We start from the raw sequence: 24,213 nt of genomic DNA, 5'->3' as shown, positions 1-24,213 counted from the left end.
ATAAAGCAGCGAGAATGTGAAGTGTTCAAAGTTTCTAGCTGGCAGGACCTATAGTTGAACAAACAAATAAAAAATAAATAAATAACGGCCACTATGCAAAACTATTATGAGCATTTGCTTGTTTTTGTGCGTGTAACGTAATTTATTAATTTCTTTTCACGTATTGTTTCGGTTCACACACACTTTAGTCATCATGGCTTTTATTTTGGACAAAACCATTTCCAACGGTCTTTTTTTTTAAAATAATCTTTCGATAGAGGTCGCTATCTTCACGCGCCTCTCAAAGCAACGCGACACTGTGGTCACGTGTTATGACCGAGTAGGACGGCCATCTTCCCTAAAACACAAACAACAAGAGCGTACCAGACATCAACACACAGCGACCGTTGGAGAGGGAGAGAGAGAGCTAAAAAACCGTAAAAACGGAGCGGGATTCTCGAGGAGGCGCACAGAACACAAACAACTGCACATGCATCCGAAGTGAAGATCGTCGAGTTTGACGGGGCGACTGGACAGTGAAATCGCATCGACAGCTCCAGAAATACGGTCAGCAACTGTGTGCCTCTCTCTGCTTGAATGTCTGAAGCGTTAATGGCAGATGGGTGTTGCGTTAAGTTTTATGCAAACTTGGAAGGGGAAGGACAGCGTGTGTGCGAACAGCGAATGAGTTTTAGCGCTTTATGGGGCCAGCGCTTGCATGTGTGGGAATAAATCTTGCTGTTTTAAATTGTGAGGCTTTTTGTATGTTTGGTATCCAAGGCAGCTGTGGCCGCGGGTTGAAGGCCAAGGGAAGCCGCGGAGTGGATTTTGGAGGGACGCCGCGTGCGCAGGGAGGGGGAGTGTCCAGGCAGTGCACGCGCATGCACGCGACGCCCCTCAAAACTCATCCAATCAATATTAAAACAACACTGAGCTGCTTCAGTGCTCAATTCATTTGACGCGGTAAATATTAAACTCCGAAATGTTGCGTATGTAACAATATGTATGTTTCTGGGATTACGTTTGCGTCGCGACGTGAGGATACATCGAGAAGAAATGGCCTAATGGCGAGTATTCGGGTTGTAGTTGTGTCCCATTCTTCAACGACTCGTTCTTTTGAGTCGGATCTTTTCGATGAATCGATTGAACCGATTCCGGACTGAATCCGTCTGAACGGTTGTCGAGTCATCAGCTCACTGAATCGCAAACGGTCCGATTCGTATTTTGTCGAGAATCATAAATTAACAGCATTTGGAGCGAATCGAAATTTTAGTCAAGTAACGTTAAGTTGTTTAAACTTTTTCCAAGTCAGCAAAAACTTCGTAATTGTTACAAATTTAAATGTACTGGAAATATGAGAACAAAACCAGTCATAAAAGGGAATTTTTTTTATTTCTACACCATCTGAAAGCTGAATAAATAAGATTTCAATTGATATATGGTTTGTTTGGATCTGACAATATTTGGCTGATATGCAACTATTTGAAAATCTGGAATCTGAGGGTGTAAAAAAAATTTGCTGTTGAAGTTGTCCAAGTGTAGATCTTAGCAATGCATATTGCTAGTCAAAAATTTAGTTTTGATATATTTATGGTAGAAAATATCGTCATGGAACACTATCTTTACATAATATCCTTATGATTTTTGGCATAAAGGAAAAATCTATAATTTTGACCTATTCAATGTAGCCCATTGTTAGCTATATGCACTGGTCAAAGCATTTTAAAACTAAGATATGTCAATCAGTGTACACACACACACACACACATTATATTGACTTTGTGAACTGAATCAAGACTGCAACATACTAAACCATGGCACATGAAATCACAATAAACACCCTTATTAGTGGAATTACATATTAGAATCATAATTAATATAAAGTAAACATGCGTTTGTCATTGTGTATGGCTTGATTAGTGCATTCAGTGTTTGCCATGGATCACCTGTTGACATAAAAAAGAATTGCTGAATCATTTTTCACCAGCTATTTGAACCGTTTCATCTCTCCGTACTTGAGCGGTTTGCTGATATTTGGCAGCTGTTCACATGACGGCCGTTGCAAATGCTTAAGTTTAATTATGAGCTCTCTCAGGCATACTGATGCATCTCTAAATGCTTCTGAAGTTACAGGTGTCTTTAATTGTTTTTGAGATGACATCGATTCTAATGTATGTAGTACTTTATGCTAAAGAGCCAGGCTCCCCAGTGAATACTATTTATTCCCAACGGTTTGTTCTGTTGCTTAGATATTTCTGTTGCTATGATATCTGTGGGTGCTCTTGATTAAACCCCTGGGATATTTCTTTTCCATCTCTATACTATCCTGATTGCAATAACTATTCTAGTTGTGCAGATGCCAGTCTAGAAAGATTTGCACTTAAATCTATCTGCAAAACACACATTTTGCACACTTGCCCTTTCCAAAATATAGTGTGCTTTTAAACTTTGCCACAAATGAGCATTATTATTTTTTTTTACTATGCGTTTCCTAAGGCATGGTTTGTTTGTGGTCTCTTTTCTTAAAGAAAATGTTTCAGAATATTTAAAAAAAGAGAGAGAGGTTATTTTCATGCACACTTGGCCTTTAAATTGATGGGATACTGTTACAGGAGTGTGTTGGGCAATGTGCGCTGCAGGGTTGTTATCGTGAACTAAAGCTGGAGAACTAAAACTAGTAAAACGTATATTTTTGTTCATTGAAGCAAAGCTGAAATAAAACAAAAAGCTTAAACTCATTCCATTTAATTAGCCAAGGACGCATTTCTTATTTTCATTTAAATTTGAAGCACTACAATAACTTACTTGCAATAAAATAAATAAATATGGTGATTTTAAACAAAAAGTAAATCTGACCAAAACACATAAAAAGATTACTTAAAATGTAACTGAAATTAAATCAACATAAAATAAAAGCTAATTCAGAACAGGGATATATAATACTGAAATAACACTAGTGCCCCCTTTTCTCAGTTTTAATGGTGTCAGAAGAGCTTGCATTTAGTCTAGAACTGCAACTGACAATTACTTTTTCTGTTGACTTCTCTAACAATAATTTTTATTAAAATAAATAATTAATCTAATGTTCTTTTTTTGATTAGCTAATGAATCTTTTGGATAACTTTACAAAAAAATATAAGTATAACTTATAATATTTCAACCTTTATTTTCAACCAATGTGGTTGAAGTTTTTACAGTATACAAAAATAAAGAGGCCATACTTTACTATGGTAAATCTGAGTTTATGATCACGTTTATAATTAAACCACAGTAGCCACAAATTTACAGTTGTCTGAGACGTCATGAAATGTTCTTTAGCGTCACAAACCATAAAATGTAGTCAGGGTTCTGCTATGGTTTAACATGGTTTCCAGAGATCTGGAGCTGACTCGGAGTAGCTCTGTGGTCTGTGACTGTTGTCTTTTAAGGGGCCATTCACATATTCACAAGTTCGTTATTTCCAATGTAGGCGCGCGGTATGGGCGCTCATGATGGAAGCACTTCCGTTTCTGACGCCCAGACTCAAACTAAGCTTGATGACGTTAGCAATCTGTCTGACAGATGTAAATCTTCTAGTAGCTGTGCGTGCCATCGTTAATCTTGCAGAGACGGCTAGCTTGAGCGGGGAGTTCTTTGGCGTGAGTGAGCAGGAGTATGTATTCTGATTAATTATTTTGTGTAGTATTTTTAAATTTAACGCCAGTACGCCATATTAAGTTAATTGCCTGCAAGCTTCTCCTCCCGTCTGTACGGTAATTTCTCTACTGTGCGACAGAGAGTCGAGTGGTTATGACGCAATCGTTAGCCTATTTTTACAAAAACTGTTTCTACGGGGCCGTAATGTAACATAGAAGGTAATGGAGCCCTTTATACATTGTCGTGTATCTTTGGAAATAAATAACGGACAAATGGAGACTACCTTGCCGCCTGGGCGTAACTGCCCGAGCGCTTTGGAAAGGAGAAAGCGGCAGTGGTCGCGACTAGCGTTATCCACGCGTTTTTAGGCGCGATATGTGAACGACCCCTAACGCGTATTCGAAACCCGCACCAACACAGACTTACTTTATTCTCTCTGTTTTTGTGATATAATGCAACTTTGTCCATTTCCAGTATGCTATTACGCGAGATGTAAACAGTGTGACGTGTCGACGCAGCACTAATTTAGTCCACACTATGTTATAGTTTTATGTGGTTTTCTTGTTTTCTCCTGCAGATAAAGGAGGGAGAGGGATTGTCGGCGTGAGGAGGGGGTCACCAGCTGGGACCTGGTCCATACAGATTTGACAGAAAGAGTTCAAAAGACACACACACAAATAGAGAAAGAGAGAAGCTTATTAGGCTCATAACTGCTTCTGGCAGCTGTATTATTAACAAGTTTGTCTCTTTTTCTTTTTTTTTCGTCTCTTTGTCTGTTTTGTTTGTTTCCTGTAGTCGATCGACTTTAGACGTCAGTATCAAAGCTCTGCAGTTTTTGCAGTCCAACAGGTATTACTCATTTTAGGGGGGTTTGATTTCTTTTTTTTTTGTTTATTTTGTTTTCCATTTGCTTTTATTTTTTGTTTTCATCGGCTGTGAACAAGAGAGCTCTTACCGTGTCGGACGTTTTGTGTTTCTGCTCTCCGTCACACACACCCTGAAGGCGGCAGCTATAGCCCTACTCTCTCTTAAGTTGGCTACTCTGAAACACACACACACACACACACACAACTACACACACACCTTTCAGCCCTCTCACCCAGACCTGGTCCAGCCTAGTCTTGCCTGCGCCACTCCCCCGGACAGGGTAAGGATAACACATGAACTGCTGTGTTTACATGTAAAGATATGACTGTCAGTCATGTGTGCATTATACTGCAATAAAATAAAAGAATCTGTGTGTGCTAATGAACAGAAGTATGCTTGCAGTGTATTGCATACTCTCATTCAGGTATTTCTGTTTGTAGACTTTCACCTCTGAGAAGGAAGGAAGAATATGACTGCTGAAACACTCAACTTTGGCCCAGAATGGTAAAATCTGATCCTTTCTATTTCCGTGTCTCCTTCTCTTGTTGTCAGATCTTCCTTTCTCTTTTCCTCGAAATTTTTTCTCATCACCGTCCTTTGACAGATGTTCTCTGTTCCATTCTTTGTCACTGTTGGAGGAATTAATAATTTGCAAGAAGTAATGCTATCTTTTCCTGTAGCTAGCTACTTTAGGCAAAGGGATAAGTGTTGTTATTTTTTGTCTTTTTACTCATACACTAGTGCTCAAAAGATTGGGGTCGGCTAGATGTTTTTATTTAAAAAAAATGAATGCTTTTATTCAGCAAGGTAGCATTCAATTGATCAAAAGTGACCATTAAGACATTTGTAATGTTCTTTTTTTTTTACTTTTCAAAGAATCCTGAAAGAAAAATCACAGTTTCCTCAAATATTTAGCAGCGCAGATGTTTTTTTTTTTTTTTTATCTCTGATAATAATAATAATAATATTACATGTTTTCCTTAGCAGAATATTAAAATGATTTCTGAAGGATCCTTTGACACTGGAGGAATGATGCTGGAAATTATGGAAAAATGTTGTATTGGAAATCCTGAACAAAATTTTTTTTTTTAATCTTTTGTCACAGCTCAAAGCTCAGTTTTTGAAAATGCATTTCCTTCCTAAATCACTTCAATGAAGTGAGCTTCAAATATGCTATCGTACCATTCAGTTTTTTCAATTTAAAGGATATTTCCTCAGCACTGCTCTCTTCCTTTACCGTCCTTCCCTTCTCTCCCTGTGTCTCCTCTTGGCACACACTAAACGATTATGCAGAAATTAAACCATTAGGCGTGGTCCTGAACTAAGGCTCTTCTGTGCATAGTTGGTCCTCGGCCAACAAAAGTGAATTCCTGAGTTTGACATGTACAATGTAGGGGTGGTATGTTTCCTCAAAGCCTTCATCCGCTTATCTCAGCGGGGTATTATTTATGTAAAGTTTACAAAGCCAGCCACAGCCCTGAAACCCCTTTTCCACCAACAAGGTGCCTCAGCCGGTTCCGTTTCACATGTTTCCACCGCAGAAGAGTGGTTTCAGTCAGGAAAAACAACTTCGCACTGGCCCCTCAAAGCTGCTGGGCTTGAACCAGGAACTACTAACACCAGATGCCGGGGGCGAGACAATGTCAGCCCCAAGTAAAGTTGTCAAAACAACAATAGCTCTGGTGATTCTGACACCCAACAAAACCAGATCTCTCCCATATAATCAGCAGAGATGTTTACACTATAAGCACAGTTCTTATATACAGTATCTGACACAGCAACTCCAGCCGGTTTGTCTGAAATGAAATATTGTACAAGTATATACACTTCTGTTCGAAAGTTAGTGGTCCGTAAGATTTGGTTTTGTTTTTGAATGAACCGTTTTTTTTTTCTTTTCTTTCCAAATGTATTCCTGTGATGGCATTACTCCAGTCTTCAGTGTCACATGATCTATCAGAAGTCATTGTAATATGCTGATGTGCTTGAAAACTTTTTGTATTATTATTATCGATGTATTAACAGTTGTGCTGCTATCAAGCGCAAGGTTAGGGGTTCGATTCCCTGGGAACACATGATAGGTAAAAATTGATAGCCTGAATGCACTGTAAGTCGCTTTGGATAAAAGCGTCTGCTAAATGCATAAATTTAATTTAAACATTTTGGTGGGAAATGACTTTTTTTCAGGATTCTTTGATGAATAGAAAGTTTAAAAGAACGGCATTTTATTTGAAATATTTTGTAACATTCTAAAGGTCTTTATTGTTATTTTTGATCAAATTTAATGCACCTTGATGAATAACATTGATTTCTTAAAAAATCTAAAAATTCGTAACACTTTTTGAACAGTAGTCTATATATATGAATTGATTGATGTGGATTTATTGGGCATAACATCTATCTTTTTTAGTTCTTAAGAGAGTTTCCCCTACCCAAGCATCAGCCCACGCTTATGCATGATTTTCTTGTAAAAGGGGAGTGAGAGATCCTAAATAAAGCTGGATGTAGGGTTGACATTGACTGGGCTGTCTTTGAATGCTAGCCAGAATTAGAATATTTCTCAATGGCGCTTTCACGTTTTATTCTGCTGTATCTTTTCTCTCTCTCTCAGGCTCCGTGCACTTTCCAGTGGAGGCAGTGTGTCTTCCCCTCCTGCCTCTCCTGCTATGCCAAAGTACAAATTGGCCGAGTACCGTTATGGCCGAGAGGAGATGCTAGCACTTTATGTCAAAGACAACAAGGTGGGAAAATGCCTAAAACAATTCTGGGCTCTATTGGTCTATTTTTAAGTCTAGGTGATGTCTAAACATTCATTTTGCATTGATTGTACCTACAGCTTTACTGCTTGACAATGACGTTAGAAGGACTGTTTAGACACAAAAAATTAGTTTTTAGTCCAATTGATCTGCCGGTAATTGGGCATTTTCAGATTATTTGCATCAGTTGTTCATGTTTGCTTGGTTGATTCAATCTACTGACAGCTGTGTTAGTTAATAAGATTTCATTAGAGGAAATTTGTCCATCTCAATTGCTGGTGGTAAATTATGTTATACATTGGCTGTACGTTGCTCTGGACTTTAGTATCTACATCAGTCATTAAAAAAAAACATATTGGTCTTTTTTTTTTAAGTATGTAATAACCATTATGTTGCTAGAAACAGGTTTTTGTTCTGTGGAGCTCAATACTGATTTGTCTTGGTGCATTTGTGCATACAATGGAAGTGGTAATGATACATAAGTATACAATTAAATATGTTTTTGTCATTGGCTTAAATTCAAGGTCAGTTTTTGACACAAAGCTTTAAATGTAACTCTCACAAATTTTATGGGCTACTTCTGTTCACATCCATTAAATGGAAAAGAGCAGCCTGGACATTTTGCAAAATAACTCTTTTGGTTAACGCTAAAGTACAAACATGAGTATTTTGAGTGACAGAATTTTTTCCTTTTTGGTTGAACAATTTATTAGTTGTAAATTAAATTTTTAATTTGAATGATTAGATATTTAGACGGTGTTAATCTCTCTGTGATGCTTCTAGAATTCAAACCTTGTGTTTGTAAATGTTACTCCGTAAGTGTTTTGTGTGCTCAGAGAGTGCTGAGGGAGCTTTAGCAGGTTGCCTTTTGTGGCTTTCATATGGCCTGAGGTTTAACATGCAGTGTGTGTCTAGTACATGTTTCCACTGGTCGACTTTAAAATGCAAAAAAATTCTTGCCAGTACTGACACAAGTCATAAAGGTTTCTGCGGGCAACAGCGGCGGCAGAGCTCTGTTATAACCAAAATAGACTATAGAAACTGTGCCTTAAGGTAATGATTTACCATGCTTTTATATTGCAGAAGAAATATTCAGTGTGCACTAATCAAGCAAGGATATTTGTTGTAATTACACTTACAATGTGTTGGAAAAGGATTTTTAAGAAATTCAGTCACTCATGTAAGGCCACTATTGTGGAAAATTACAAATCTAAAACTGCTTTGAAAGAGGAACCTGAGATGCTTTGATTTATATATGCATATTTATTTATGCATCATGTATATATATAATGATTGTTACTTCTAAAAGTTGATCTGTTGTAAGAAGCCACGTCAGCATTACGCAAACTTAACTCTTAAATAGTTCCAGTTCTTTAGGGCAGAAGCGGACTTAAAGGGTGGTTTCCATTTAAAAGTCAACATTACCTCTGAGCTTTTTATGTTTCTTGAGTAGCAAAATAGAAAACAGTGCTTATTGTAATATTTCACAACATTACTGATTCTGCTGCAACCTGAGTGAAAGACTTCAGAAATGAAACCTTTGAGCCTGTAAAAAGGGACATTGATGAAGTGATTGAGTTGCTCAATTTTTGTAGCATCACCTATGATGTAGTGCCTTAATAAGGGTGCAAAAATCGCAAAATGTGCTGAAGAATGTTGATGGGTGATCCTGACTCGGTAGTGCACAGTCCAGACTTTGTCTATTTAAAATGTTTCTCTGTCCAGATGTACATTTCCTAGTTTTGAGTCCATCATTTGCAACAGTAGAGCGAGTCCCATTCTTGTGTGTGTTTTCAGGTCCCTGAAGAAATGCAGGACAAAGAGTTTGCTGCTATTCTACAGGATGAGCCTCAGCTGCCACTGGCACTGTTGCCTCTCACTGAAGAGGAGCAGGTGAGAGGCGCACACTTACTCGTCTGGCATTCTGATCCTGGGGCTGATTAGACACACACACACACACACACTATCCTGTGGAAGTAATGGTGGGGTGAGGTGGACCAAGCACATATTCCAGAAACCAAAACACTATCTTATATATCTCCACCGTTTTTGTTGTGGTCCTGGTTTCACTCCTCATGTGCTTTTCTCTCTTTGCAGAGGAACTTCTCCATGTCTGTCAACAGTGTGGCTGTGCTGAGGCTTATGGGTAAGGGTGGCGGGGCCGCCCCTGCTGGGGTGAGTCGAGGCAGAGGCACTGTGAGAGGCGGTCGAGGCAAGTCTATCTATTTACGTGTACATGCGTGTAAATTATTCATGTATCGGCGGGGATGCTGAGGTTTGTTACACTGTGTGTTTAGGTCGAGGTAGAGGAGAGGGTGGTTTCTACCAAAGAAGCAATGAGGAAGTAGAAGGCGGTTTTGGTCGTAGCGCTCGAGAGATCCATCGCAGTCAGAGCTGGGATGACAGGTATTCTTAATTGTTTTGTTTTATTGTATTGTAAATTATTTCTGTAGTTTTGTAAGTCATACCACAATGATTTGAGTCTATTGTGGCCTCCGTTTGTTGCTTAAGCTCTTGCCTCGATAGATATAAAATCCTTTTATCAATCTGGATCTGGATGACTGTTTAGACAAATCAAAAGCCATCTAAATAAGTCTTCGTCACCTTTGGTTCTGCAGAAGTGAGAGACGTTTTGAGAAACCTCTGCGGAGGGAAGGTGTGCGTCTGGGTTTCGAGGAAGTGGGTCCGGGTGGCAGAAAGGAGTTCATGCGCTCTGATAGCGACAACTGGCGCATCCTGAGAGAGGAGCAGGAGGAGGAGGACACAGGAGAGACTGGAAACAGCTGGAGACTCACCGGCGCACGAAGAGATGGTAACACAGAACACATTTACACTTTGCATATATAGGGCCCTATCATTTCCGCGATGCAGAAAATTACACACACGGAAGTGCGCGTCACGCTCGCGGTGATTTCAGCGTCTGCTGTCTCACTAAATGAGGATGTAAACACCTGAACATCATCTCCAAAACTGCACTCAGAGTCACTTCATGAGCATTCGTCCGTTTGATTTGAGTAAAACTAGCGTCGTATCACATACACAGAACTGTAAAGGTATTCACAGCAACCCTTCAAAATAAAAGTCTGGTTTAGTATTTGCCAGAAATGTAGTACTATTGTTCTATAGAATGTACAAAGCTTACTACTACTAAAAAGAAACAAACATTATTTTTTAAATAATCACACAACATTTCTTCCATGTCTTATTTTTAATAGTAAATCCCTTTTGTTTACCAAAAAATAAAGTATGCTTAATTTTCAATAATTCAAAGAAAAATGTAATTTTTGTTTTATGCCTTCATTTGATAACCAGAAAAATGTAAATACACAACAGAATTTCTGAGGGAAAAAAACCCCATAAAGTCTATTTTAAGAATAAATTAAGTTGTGTTATGCATTTAAATAATTAGACATGCTAAAACACAGACTAGGGTAACAATAAAACATACGGTGAATAAAAAATAAAACATTTCATAGGGCCCTAAACATGTTATTTTTGTTAAACTTTTAATACATTTTTGTGAAAATGTATGTGTTATGATTTCAATTAGACATGGTTTTTTATTTATACAATTAAATTTAACCATTAAAAAGGAGTTGAGGAAAATTTAAATGGAAAAACACGGAATTTGAAAAAATAAAATGGAATTTAGGAAAAAATAAAACTGATTTCATAGTGCCCAACATATAAAAGGAATAGTTCACCCAAAAGTGTATTTTATTTCTCCACTAGTTACTATTAGATGTAAACAAACCATCTGTTTTGGCTAAACACTTTGTACTGGATTACTTGAGGTGTACCATAAGTAAATGGAGCTTGAGGTTTGTTAAACAGGCTCTAAAGTTCAAGAGTTTGGCATCTGTAAGAAAAATAATAATAATCAAGTCACATTAATTGTTTATTATTTGTGATCTACTGTATTTTAGCATCCTCACACTTTTACATATTCAAACTTTTCAACATCCTAGATGCTGGTCCTCGCTCTGCCGGTTGGCGCGAACACGCTGGTCCGGGTGAAGTTCGCCGCAGGAAGTTTGACTTCGACTTCCGGGATGGAGGGAATGAGGGAGGCAGACGGAGAACAGGCAGCGAAGGAGCAGAGGATGAGAGAGATGGTCTGCCAGAGTGGTGCACAGATGAGGAAGATGGAGAAATGGGAACTTTTGATTCTTCTGGAGCGTTCATGTCTCTTAAGGTGAACCCATAAGATCTACTCTCTACTGATTTATAATCTGTGGTTTTCTTTTCTTCGCGTTCTTCAACTCTTCTATTGTCTCAGAAGGGCCCGAAAGACCCAATTCCAGAAGAGGAGTTTGATTTCCAGGGATTGGAAGATGAGGAAGAGGACTGTGCTGATCAAGAGAAGAAAAATGGCACATGTGCTGAAAAAAGCGAGAAAGGTGGGAACAAAAATTGAAAAAGTAGACGCTTCAAGCACCGTTCTTGCAAAAATGTATAGAATTTTTTTTGTGAGTTATTTTGCGCACAAATACAATTTAATCACTGCTTTGAAGTTTTACAAAGTGTTTAATCAAAGTATGTTTAAGGAAATCGAACTTGCTTCCATCGATCTCATCACTCTCTCTCTTTTCTCTTTCTACAGATGGCACTGACTCTGCTCCAGTGTCTGAAACTGAAGTGAAACCGGATTCTCCTTCCCCTCCCTCTCCTCTCCCTCAGTCTCTTCCTGCTCCTGTCACTGAGACTGTGCCCTCTGCTGCCCCCTCTGGCCTGGAGGAGCCTCAACCTGCCTCCTCCATTCCCAACAAACTACCAAGTGAAGGTACCTTTTTATATGCATATATATAATTTTTTCTATGTACATTTCTATGAAGATGGGTGATGCTTCACATGTGAATTGTCTTCTCTGTAGTGTTATCAGAGGCCATGCTTGATTTGAGCCCCAGTGCCTCCTCCAGTCTGCCTTCATCGCCTCCCTCTTCGTCCTCTGCTGCTACTGACCTCCCACCACCGGGGGGTGATATCGAGGATGATGAGGGCATGAAGCACCTGCAACAGGTACCACAGAAACTGATGCAAAAATGGGCTATTTAGAACGTTTTATAGTAATAATATCATCTGCATATATTGATCGCATTGATTATATTAGTAGATGCTCAGTATTATGACTAAATTATTTAACTTTTGTATGTATTTATAATATTCTTTTGATCTAGAAATGTGGATTAACATTAAGATTATGACTACATTAAAACTAAATGTTTTTTTAAGTAATGGCTCATTATTATTATTGTTCTAGAAACTTGGATCAACAAGTATAAGTTCTATGAAAAAAAAAATGTTACTAAAAGTGTAGAATAGGTCTCCTCTTTAGATAAATGACATTGCTTATAGCGCACTCTCATTCTTTTAGTGGAAATGAGTTTTTGATGGTGATTTTCTGTGTGTAGGAGGCAGAGAAGATGGTGGCGGCGCTCCAGGACACATCTCTAGAGGAAGAGTGTTTCACCCAGACTCTTCAGGAGAGCAGAAACACGGCCTCTGCTCTTCCTCTCTCCCATGACTCTGCCATGAAATGGTTTTACAAAGACCCACAAGGAGAGATTCAGGGTACGCACGCATTCTCTCATAGGAGGTCAACTCATGCATATGGAGCAGTGCTTTGAGTAAAGTCCGTTAATAGCATCTCTTTTGTGCCTGTTTTTTGTCTGTTCTGTCTCTCAGGTCCTTTCAGTACAGTGGAGATGTGTGAATGGTTTCAGGCGGGGTATTTCGCCATGAACCTGCTTGTTAAACGTGGTTGTGATGAGGGATTTCAGCCGCTGGGAGAAGTCATTAAGATGTGGGGGCGTGTGCCTTTCGCCCCTGGCCCCTCCCCTCCGCCCCTCCTGGTGAGGAAGCAAGCCGACCTTCGCCCTCACCCACCCCGGGGGCCAATCGTGAGTCTCTGGGTGGAAGGGTGAATGCTTGGGCATCATTTTCCATAGGGTCATTTGCATTCTAGGGGAGCTTTTTCTCATCCATTAGTTTTCATATTTATGTAAAAGGGAAAAGCGTGTTTGTAAAGTTGTCTCTGTGTATCACTGCAAGCATTTGTCTAAATTTGCATTCCTGTTCACGTGGAATGTGTTAACTCTTTCTTTTCAAAATGTCAAACTATTAAAAACTTTGTAATTAGCAAAACACAAAAAAGTTTGTAATTTCTGTAGGTCCTAGATTTGTTTTACTAAAATAAATGCTCTGTTTTAACATTTGAAATCAATCAGGGAAATTAGGATAGCCATGAAGATTAGTATTTTCACTGTTTCTCTGATACAATAAAATTATATTTATTATTTATTAAATATTATTATTATTTTTTTGCAGTACTATAATATTGCTATTTTGGAGCATTAACAAATGTAAAAGCTTACAAATCATTCTGCATTGTTGTATATAACGTGAAATTTAGCAGTGTAACTTTTTGCTATAGACTGCATTTATCATACTGATTTAAATGAAGTAAATACCATTAAGCTAAAATAATATTCTTTTAATCATCTTGGAGAACCTTAACCCCCCCAAAAAACTGGTTCTTTTTGATCTGGTGTTGAAATATCAATATAAATACGAAAAGTATAAGAGATATTTTGTTTATTATATTGTTGTTGTTTTTTACAGTTTGCATAAACGTCTTGATGACTTCACTAACATGTGGATCTATTGTGTTTTATAAATGTGCTCGTTTGTGTCTCTCTCGTGAATAAATGCATGTCACTGTCATGGCTTAATTGTTTCGTCTCTGTCTATCAGGGTAATATGGATCAGGAGCGGCTGAAGAAGCAGCAGGAACTAGCGGCTGCCACGGCTCTTTACCAGCAACTCCAGCAACAGCAGCTGTTCCAGCTCATCAACAGGTGAGTGTGTGTTTGTGTGTCTTTGCTGTGTCACTGAGTATGCTTCAGACTGTATTACAACCCTCTTTGTGTGTGTTTTTTGTCTTGTAGGTGTGGAGAGCAGGGTATGATGCCTTCGTTAAACAGGTCGATGTCAGTGCCAGATACAGGGTCCATGTGGGACATGCATACCTCAGCCTCACAGCCAGCAGGTCGACACACACATAACACTCCAAAAGTCATCTTTTCGTTACTCACTCGCTTGCATCTGAAAACAAACTTTCTTTCGTGCTCTCTCTCTGTTTTCCTTGAGCAGGCGGTGAGGCCAGTCTATGGGACTTAATGAATTCTTCAACTCAGGGTCCAATTCTAGAACAGCTTCAGAAGGTGAGTTGCCGCTGATGTCCTCTGCTGGTGATCGGAGGAAATGCTCTGGACTCATTGCACTGCATTGTGTCGTGTTCCAGCTACAAGAGAGAAGAGAAGCTGAACTCAGGGCCAAGCGTGAGGAAGAGGAAAGAAAACGGAGGGATGAAAAAAGGCGAGAAGAGCAGAAAAGGAGAGAGGAGGAGGAGCTTTACAGGCGCAAACAGGTATTACAGCAGTGTGTTAAAATTATTTTTTTTTCATCTCGGTTTTTTATGCATTTGACATATTATATAATCAAATAAATGCAGTTGCATTAGAGACGTCTTTCAAAAACTCTTTTAAACTCTTGAATGGTAGTTTAAGATTAATTTTGTTTTAGTTGCTATTTATTTGTGTAGTTTTATCTCTCACACTCCAACTCTTTCTTCATGTCTTGCTTTTTCTTTTTTCTTAGCAGCAGGATTTGCTGATGAAGTTGCTCCAGCAGACTCAGCGTCAGGGTTCCTCAGGCTCCGGGTCGAGCTGGAGCGGAGGATCCATGCCTGGGATGGGAAAGACCAAGCCCCTCAACCTCCTGGATGTCCAGCAGGAGGCTGAGAGAATGCACAAACAACAGCACAGAGTCCAGCAGCAGCAGAGGGTGAGACACACACACACACACACATTTGTTTTTGTGAAAAGTGGGGACATCCCATAGGCGTAATGGTTTTTATACTGTACAAACTGTTTATTCTATCGCCCTACACCAACCCTACACCTAACCCTAACCCTCACAGGAAACTTTGTGCATTTTTACTTTCTCAAAAAAACTAATTCTGTAAGATTTATTATTGTTTTCCAAAATGGGGACATGGGTTATGTCCTCATAAGTCACCCTCTCCTTGTAATACCTGTGTCATACCCATGTCATTATACAGAGTGTGTCCTGATATGTCACAAAAACATGCGCGCACACACACACACACACACACACACATCACTGGTTTGCAGTCCTGATAATCAAAATAAATCCATCATGGGTGCCTCGCTCTACAGTGGGGTGATGCCTCTTCGTTGTGGGGAGCGGCTGGATCTTTGGATGGAAAGGTGGGTGGTGGAAGCCCCTCTGGAGGAGGGATGGGAGTCTGGGACGAGGCTCTCAAGAACCAGAGCACACTTCGCAACAACATGGGCCTGAAGAACAGCCGCAGCAGTCCCTCACTGAGGTAAACACAAACCACTGACAGCTTTTCAGCGGCATAGACCAATATCTAGTAATCACAAGATTCTGATGATGTGTGGGACTTCAGATACACAACACAATTTCTGAGGGGAAAAAATTCATAAGGCTACTTTAAGAAAAAAAAAATAATAAGTTGTGTTATGGATTCAAATAATAAGACATGCTAAAACCGACAATTTGGTAACAATGAAAAATATAAATAATATAGTGAGAAAAAAATATAACATTTCATAGGGCCCTAAAAATTTATTTTTTTAAATAAATTGATGTGAAATGTATATTCTATTAAAAAGGAGTTGAGGAAAATTAAATGGGTAAAAAATCTTATATTTTTTATTAAAGTGGAAATCAGTTTATTGAATTATAAACTTGACTGACTTATTTTTATGTATACTATATAATTTTGTGCAATTACTTGCCTGTCAGTTGAGTTTGTGGCAAAACCTTTTTGCATTGTTTACATGTTGTTTATACCTGCATAAAATGTATTAAAATAGACATTTAATTTCATAAAGTACAATTTGATTTCAATATAATTTTTTGCATTTGGTGTTTTTCATTTTTTTTGGGATAAGTGTCTCGTCATACCCCTACTATACCATAATCATTAATAATCAGAAAGGTCATGGAAAAAAATGTTCTTGTTTATATTTTATAAAGTATATCAAACTCATGACCTTGGCTTTGCTAGCGCTATGCTAAAGTGCTTCTAGCTGAACTGTGTGTGTGTGTGTGTTTCTACAGCGAGCAGTACATGATGAGAGGCCGTAAACACACTGAGGAGGAGGAGCGGCTGTTGAAGCTCCTGCAGGGGATGAAGTCTCAGGATGGCTTCACCACCTGGTGTGAACAGATGCTGCATGCTCTCAACACCTCCGCCAATAACTCCTCCTCTTCCCAGGACGGTGAGACATCTCTCTTTTAGGATTTGCATGCACCAGCTTTCATCTCATTATTAAAAAATAATCTGAAGTCCAAATTCTCTTTTGACAACATCTGCTGGAGCTGAGGATTATGGTGGAAAGTGATTTAGACTTTTGTAGAAACAAACACACAGTTGTTAGCCTAGCGGGCTAAAGCAGTTTCTAAAGCAGATATGGGAGCGTGTGTGTTTGTGTTCACAGTTCCTACCATTGTGGCGTACCTGAAGGAGGTGGAGTCCCCGTATGAGGTGTTGAACTTTATCTGCTCCTACCTGGGCGACACTGTCGAAGCCAAAGAGTTCGCCAGACAGTTCCTGGAGCGCCGTGCCAAACAGAAAGCTAACCACCAGAGACAGCAGCAGCAGGTGTGTGTGACAGGACGATATAGAGTCATTGTGTGCGGCTGTTTGCTTCTCCTAATACAACTCTCTGGCCTCTTTTATAGCTCTCCAAAGAGATGGCTGGACTTAGCATGAACAACATCCCTCTGCAGGTATGAGTGGATTTAGAAAAGGGGATTTATTTGACACAGAGGGCAGAAGCCAGTCTGGGTTGTCATTTATCAGATTATGCCTCACAATGTTTTTGTCTGTTAGGATAACCTACGTGGAATGAACCCCAGTGCCCTGCAGTCGATGTTTTCTGGGAAGGGGGGTGTGGTCTACGATCAGGCAGCAAAGCTGAAGAAGAAACAGCCCACGATGCTGCACTCTGACCCAAGCATCTTAGGTAATCTATTTTCCTCTTGTGCTAACAGCATGACTTACAAATGACTCCTGTCAGCTGGTTATTCATGAATTCATGCATTTAGTAGACGTTAACATTTTCTTAGTGAACTTCTGAAAAACAATGACTTTTAGTGAATTAAACGCATACGGCTTAGAACTTGCTGTGTAATGTTGTGCATAAGTCTTAAATGGCATCATATGACATTGCATTTTTCCAAACATCTTTTTATAACACATTCTAAAGGAACATTTTAGAGCCCCCTTCCTCAAATCTTGCCCTGGAGGTCCAATGCACTGCAGTATTTAGCTCCAACCCTGATCAACCTCACCTGTCTGGGATTCTCTAATGATCCCAAAGACATTCATTGGCATTGATTAGCATGCTCAGGTGTGTTTGATTAGGGTTAGAGCTAAACTCTGAAGGAAAGTGGATCTCGAGGTCCAGATTTGAGGATCCCTGTTTTAAAGGAATGAGAATTTTTTTTTTTATTGTTTGTGAAATAAAATTTTGCTCTGGAATGAAATGCTGTGTTTAACTGTGAAAAGTTTAATGAAAACCTACATTAGTATTCAATAGCTTGGGATTAGGAAGGTATTTGAAAAATGTGGCAGATGCATTTAATTCAAAAGTGACACTGATCAGATTTAAAATTACATTAAAAAAAAGACATTTACTCATCAAAGAATGCTGAATTGTTGACACAAAATATTTAGCATCACAACTGTTTTTAACATTGATGATAAATGTTTCTTGGGCACCAAATCAGCATATTTGGAGACTTTGGAGCCTTGCCATCACAGGAATAAATTATATTTCAAAATATATTTAAATAGAAATGTTATTTTAAACTGTATTAATATTTCTCACGCACAAAAAAAAAAAATTCGTTTTTTGACCAAATAATTTTAGACTAATTAAAAAATATTTAAAAAATCTTAACAACCCCAAACTTTTGAATGGTAGTGCACTTTTGATTCATTGTAGGCTGTTTGATTTGTTGTTCATTTGCCATGCGTCCTCTAGGGAAAACTTTCTACTGTATTTGAAATTGAATTAGTTTTCCTCTCCCTTTCTTTTTAGGGTACTCATTCCACGGTGGCCCTGATCGGTATGGTCTGAACGAGATGGAGATGGTGGAGGATTACTGAATCCACAGCAATAGCTACACGAGGCCTTTAAACCCGCGGGTCCACCTAATCAGACTCCGCAAGTCGAATGTGCACTGCTTTGAGGGAGAGGGGTTCGGGCATAAGCCAGGAGTAAGGGATCAGTTTAGGGGCGGGGGGGTTTTGCTCTGGGAATAGAAGAATGTAATTCAACAGGGAAGGGGAGCAGGTGTGAATTTATTTTTGTGTGTGTGTTTTCGGGGGATGGGGTGGGGGGGGGGGGGGTGATAAAGTTCTGGCACTTACAGCATTAAGCACCTTACACTCAGACTAATGCACTTTATTAAGATAGTTTTTTTTTTTCTTTTTCGAGAAGATTTACTTGTATATTTATGTGGTATGCTTCAGAAATGTTACCACATATATATACTGTGTGTGTGTGTGTTTTGAATCAGAACTGGAGTTTGTGCTGGGAGGAAATGGTGGCGATTGGGGGACCATTGTGTGTTTCAGTTCAGACATTATCAGAAAAACAAATCCTCTCTTTAAAGACAAACACTGTTGTTTTTTATATACGTATATATATATAAAGTTTCTATTAAAAAACATAAAGATATTCAAAAAAAAAAACTTTGATTATAAAACTTGAAGATTTGCACTCAAATAAAATGCAAGTTTAAAAAGAAAAAAAAAAAGCGTTAGACATAATAGAGATGAATATTTTTGTGATCGTGTATGTTATACACGCATGTTTGTTTGTTTGAGACGAACGAGAGAGAGTGTGTGTGTGCGCGCGCGTTTAAAACATACCAGTCTGCACAATGTATTTTTTTTTTAATCGCTTACTTAGACGTATGATCAAAACAGGCCATTTCGTCATACAGAGTGATTTCTCTTTTCTTTTTTCTTTTTTTATGAACTGAATGTGTGAATGTGAATGCTTGTGTACAAGAGGAACTGTGTGTATTACTCCTCTTGTAAATGTGCAGTATGTGAACGAACGAATGAATGAAAGAAAGACAGAAAGAGGGGGGCAACGGCACAACACATCCTCTTTCACCAGCCCTTCCATTCCCCAACTAAGAAACCTCTAGATTCAAACACAAAAGCTTTAGCCCATTTTACGCCAACCAGCACTCTTTAGTTTTTATGGTGGGGAGTGCAAGAGACGTCTGTCTTCCTGCCTCCGCTGCTTCATCTTTGCCTCTGTGAGGTTTAAGAACGTGTCGTTAGCATCATTGTTTTGTTTGTGTCTTGTTGAAGAGCTCAATCTTGTATACCTTTAGGAAATGGTTACTTGTGGTACATACATTGCATCGTGTGTGTTTGTGTGTGTGTGTGTTTCTGTCCCCACATGTGTGCCTAAGAACTAAAGGGCGAATGATTAGACGTCATTGCTGCCATTGAGACATTATATTTTAGCAAAGGGGCGTGGTTTCCTTTGGAAGGCTCCGCCCCCACATGCCTCCCATGCTTCTGAACCAAGAGCCTATCTCTGTACAGTTCTATTGTAGCCTGGGGATGCTTGGATGAAAAATGTTTGATATTTGGAAGATGTGACCTAACATTGCCTTTCTGTCCACTCTCTTGCTCTCGAGTGACTGAGGTTTTGACTATTTCTGGCTGAAAAAAAAAAAGAAAAGAAAAAAAAAAGATCGCAACAAACTGTGCAAGTGCACTCAGCGGTGCACAAAATGTTTGTATATTTTGTTACTTGTTCATTGTTGTTGTCGACGACAATGATGGTGATTTATTTTTTCTTTTAATGTTATATATGATTATATATGAATCTATGAATAGAAGCAAAGTATTGGACTACAAAAGGAAGAGCACCTGGGGCTGCTACTTGTTTTGTTTGTTTTTTCGTTTAGAAAATTATCCTTGGATTTTTTTCAGTTGCCACCATGTGAAGTGCATTTGTGTACTTATTTTTCTTCTTAAAAAAAAAAAAGAAATGTTGAATGTATTCCAAAAATGTAACTGTGTCGATGGAGTTGCTCAACACAGGATATTAAAGCGTAATCAGCGGGACATCATCCGGAGCGAAATCGATAACACACTGCCTCTACAATCCTGTTCATACAGACTTTGACTATGAAAATGAAAACTTAAAAGATATTCTATTCCATACTGGAGTTTTGGTTGTTTACAAACCACCCAGACATTTGTGGGTGCTTTTTCCCCTTTATTTTTGTGATGATTGAATATGCGATTCTGCAGTTGAGACTTTAATGGCATGACGTCAGACCCTTCCTTTGCATGTGGATATGAGCGCAGCCTATATAACTTGCTGACTGAAACAAACTTGGATCGCTGGAACACAAGTAATGGAATTACATCAAAGATTTCACTTACCTTTATCTTACGGAAAGGGTTTCAGAAAGGCGACCATATTTGTTTACCGAACTTCTGTTCGTTTGTTTACCTTTGACTAATCTTTTTTTGTAATGGAATCAAATTGATCAAGACAGAAGAAATGCTTTATGTACCTGGAAAGAAGACAAAAATCAAGACCTCTTGGTACTTGTACTGTAAGATGCATATTGAATGCTTTAAAATTTTTTCCCTTTTACCCAGTCAACTTTTTGCTTGTGGATTATTTTGGATGGACATATCTGTGATGGGTGTTGATGAGAAGAACAACAAAAGAGCATATGTGTGACCTCAGATCTGTTTGATAATTCCTCGCGTTTTATTGTATTTTTTCTTTTCTTTTTTTGGTTTCCTCCCCTCCTTCTCTGTGGGGTGTCTTCATAAAGATAACAAAGGGACTAGCACTGCCCTGATGCCCTCTATGCACTTTTCCTTTGCTTAAAACTGTGAGGAACTTTCACTTGGGCTCGGAGAGCGCAGACAGAACACAAGATGCCCGCTTTCTGTCAGCAGATGGACTCTTGGAGAGATTTCGACGCCCTTGCATGAAACTAATTTTCCTTCTGGTGGTTGTTTCTCGGTCTGCTTGAGAACAACGCCACACAAGCTTTACCGTAAATGGATAAGGGAAGTTTCAGACACATTAGGACTTCTGGAAAAATCCTTGGAATTTTCCCCGTGGAGGATTTTCACTGAACAATGTTGATATATATGACTTATACATACAGTCTCCAAACTTGGTTACAATGTGGAGATTCAGAACAGATTCACTCAACAGTGTTCTCCGTTATGTAAAAAGGATTAAACTGCTTGGTCCAGGGTGCTAGCCAATGCAAAATGTTTTTTTTTTTTTGTGGATTGGAATTGTTTAGTTGATGACTGAAAAATATTTATGGAGAAAAGAAAAAAAAGGACTGGAGGACAATTTTTTTTTTTTGTATTGGAGAGAGAGAACCAATAAGCTCCGTCAGCTCTATCGCCACCTGCTGACTGCATGGCTGAACTTCACCTTTGTCTTGAAGTGGTTACTGCGCTACAAGACCGTCTGTTTGGTAATAGCATACATTTGTTTGGTTATATATGTTCATACATTTATTGATTTTTCATCCCCTATCCCTTTCAAAAGTAATAACTGTTGAGCAACTTTAGGTTAAGGTTTGTTCTACTAATAAGAAAAGACTTGGCAACCCCCAGAACATTTAGAGAAGTTTTTACACTTAGATCTACTCCTGATTTGTTTAGCTTTTTCTTAATTTATGTGATTTTTTTTTTTTTTTTTTTTTTTTTATAGATCTATGCTGTTCCACATCTTCGGATGAAGACGGAGACTCTCCAGTGTTTCGTGTTGCGTCTCCACCTCCCCCTTAATTCTTGTCCTCATCCTTCAGAGAAAGATCCCAAGGACAGGAATTTCAAACAGCATGGGAAAAGATGAGTGCATGACGAGGACTAAAAGCCCAGGAGGAGGTCTAGACCTGCAGTTTCGTTGCACCGTATTCGGTCTACTCCGAGGAACGTGTTTCCTTGCTAGGAGGAGGGAGTGAACTGTGAATGCTGGAAGAGTGAACTATGAGATCTCAAACCTGCACAGAATAGTGCAGCCAGGGCAAAACACCACACACACATATTAATAACTGAAATACACCTGCACACACACACACACACACAGACATGACTTAACACAGTTCTACTACACTTCATCTCTGGCTGCCATGTAAATAATGTATATAACCCCTAAACCTTTTCCCTGTCTCTGTTTGGTTTCAGATTTGTTTGATTTTTTTTTTCTTCTCTTTTATGACATGCCTTAACAGTTCAGTTTTGCCTATTAAGGCACACTTAAGATGAGTAAAACAAAAAAAAAAAGTGTTAATTGTCATCGAGACTAGCTCTAGTGACATAATAGCGTGTGATTTTTATTTAAGAAACCCTTGAAACATTATGAACCTGCGAAATGATTTCTATAACATTACAAATGATCCCCACAAAAGATGTGTAATTAATTCTTGTTATGAGGATACACCCTTATGCTTTGCATTTTCAATACTCCATGCAAAAAAAGTTTCCAAGTCAGCATTGTGCTAGATGTTTTGATTTTTTTGAGCTCAAAATCAGCGTGGCTGTGTAGAAGTGCTTTTACTAACACGTGCTTGAGTGTCAGCTTCAACTGTTCCTGAGCTAAAGATCAGAAAGAGGATGGGATCTGTTGGTGGGGGTGCTGTCACTCTGTGAGTACGGTGTTGCCCTTTTAAGATGATTAATTGTGTGATGTTGCAGGTCAGATGAATGTCTTGACTGGTATGCAAAAATCCATGTTTTAAAATGTTAATGATGATAAAAATACAGACATATTTATTGATTCAGTGTGTGAAGCAACAATACTGTATTGACTGTCACAGAGCTGTGTGAACAAGTGATCAACTGCATAACTGGCTGATTCGAAATCATAAGATCTTATACTAGTTATCATTGCTATCACACGCATCTGAGTTGGATGTCCATTGAAATTTCCAGATATGCAACAATTCAAGAAAGGTCATAAGAAACCATTTTGACAATAATGTTTGAAAATTCATTATGTAAATAGTTTTTTTGGGGTTTCTGGTTTGTTTGAAGAAAAACAATAAATACTTCAGAAAGAAGCACTTGTGTGGACATTTTTCTCTATTTAGCATTTGACTAAATAAATAAATAGGGGGTCATTTTTCTACCTTCATAAACCTGCTTTACGTCAAATGTACGATTATATAACAACTGATTACATGTCTGCTTCTCACGTGAGGGTATATAATAGTAAGCATTTTTCGAAGGACAGTTTACAAAACGTTTAAATAACTGAAATACTGATTAAATTTTTTTAATTAAATACTGTGTTGGAAATATAGTAATCAACATATAAATGTAACCCTTTTTATTATTATTATGTCTTAGCCTAAGTTGTTCCTGGAAAACTCATGAATTTCTAATATTTCTGTTTATCCTGTCAACTCTCACTTGCATTTTTGAACATAGACTTGAAAGTGCATGATCCAAACCTACATTTTTATAATTCATGACTGAAGACATTTTGTAATGTGATTTTGATGTACCATTTTCGTGGTAATGATATGTTTGAATTTAAAATGGGTTTTAAATGATGGATTTTGATATTTTATTTTAGGATTTAATTTTAATATAGTGAAGTAAAAGTAGGTGGCCCACCGAGGGGCCGGGTGACAGTTAACGGGTTAAACGGTCCCAACTAGGGTTGCCAGGTTTCCGCAACAAAACCCGCCCAATTGCTACACAAAACTAGCCCAATCGCGTTTCGAGGGGAGTTCCCTGGTAAAAAAAAATCATGGGGAATCTCCAGTAAAATTCGCATTTCAGAGGCTAAATATCACGTTATTTATGTTGTTTCAACCCGCGGACGTGAAAAAC

At 38.6% G+C, this 24,213-nt stretch overlaps 1 protein-coding gene across 2 annotated transcripts; it reads left to right on the top strand.

Annotated features, from left to right (window-relative positions):
• The first annotated feature begins 13 nt into the window (after positions 1 to 13).
• Positions 14 to 23,435, top strand: LOC127961426 (GRB10-interacting GYF protein 1). 2 transcript variants are annotated; one of them, XM_052560509.1, is made up of 26 exons: positions 14 to 546; positions 4,193 to 4,762; positions 4,923 to 4,986; positions 7,091 to 7,220; positions 9,033 to 9,128; positions 9,333 to 9,447; positions 9,533 to 9,641; positions 9,854 to 10,047; positions 11,204 to 11,430; positions 11,515 to 11,635; positions 11,839 to 12,018; positions 12,109 to 12,254; positions 12,647 to 12,806; positions 12,921 to 13,135; positions 13,989 to 14,092; positions 14,183 to 14,283; positions 14,388 to 14,458; positions 14,539 to 14,664; positions 14,895 to 15,080; positions 15,476 to 15,645; positions 16,407 to 16,567; positions 16,787 to 16,950; positions 17,031 to 17,078; positions 17,182 to 17,314; positions 18,395 to 21,845; positions 22,085 to 23,435. In XM_052560509.1, exons 3-25 carry the CDS (start codon positions 4,952 to 4,954, stop codon positions 18,460 to 18,462), a joined length of 3,060 nt encoding a protein of 1,019 aa, XP_052416469.1. In that variant the 5' UTR covers positions 14 to 546; positions 4,193 to 4,762; positions 4,923 to 4,951; the 3' UTR covers positions 18,463 to 21,845; positions 22,085 to 23,435. The 2 variants fall into 2 exon arrangements, with proteins under 2 accessions (XP_052416469.1, XP_052416470.1); XM_052560510.1 differs by having other exon boundaries at positions 16 to 546; positions 12,921 to 13,087.
• The last annotated feature ends 778 nt before the right edge of the window (positions 23,436 to 24,213 follow it).

This window comes from Carassius gibelio, chromosome B7 (assembly GCF_023724105.1).
Source record: "Carassius gibelio isolate Cgi1373 ecotype wild population from Czech Republic chromosome B7, carGib1.2-hapl.c, whole genome shotgun sequence".
In the NCBI taxonomy this organism is placed as follows: Eukaryota; Metazoa; Chordata; class Actinopteri; order Cypriniformes; family Cyprinidae; genus Carassius; species Carassius gibelio.
Note: the sequence above shows the minus strand (reverse complement) of the source record. Positions and strands in the feature narration are given on the sequence as shown.

Excerpts from the sequence above, each read along its gene's own strand:
- LOC127961426 (XM_052560509.1), top strand. The coding sequence starts at position 4,952 with ATGACTGCTGAAACACTCAACTTTGGCCCAGAATG. Across the intron at positions 15,646-16,406 it reads CGCAGCAGTCCCTCACTGAG|CGAGCAGTACATGATGAGAG; the intron begins GTAAACACAAAC and ends GTGTTTCTACAG. Across the intron at positions 17,079-17,181 it reads TGAACAACATCCCTCTGCAG|GATAACCTACGTGGAATGAA; the intron begins GTATGAGTGGAT and ends TTTGTCTGTTAG.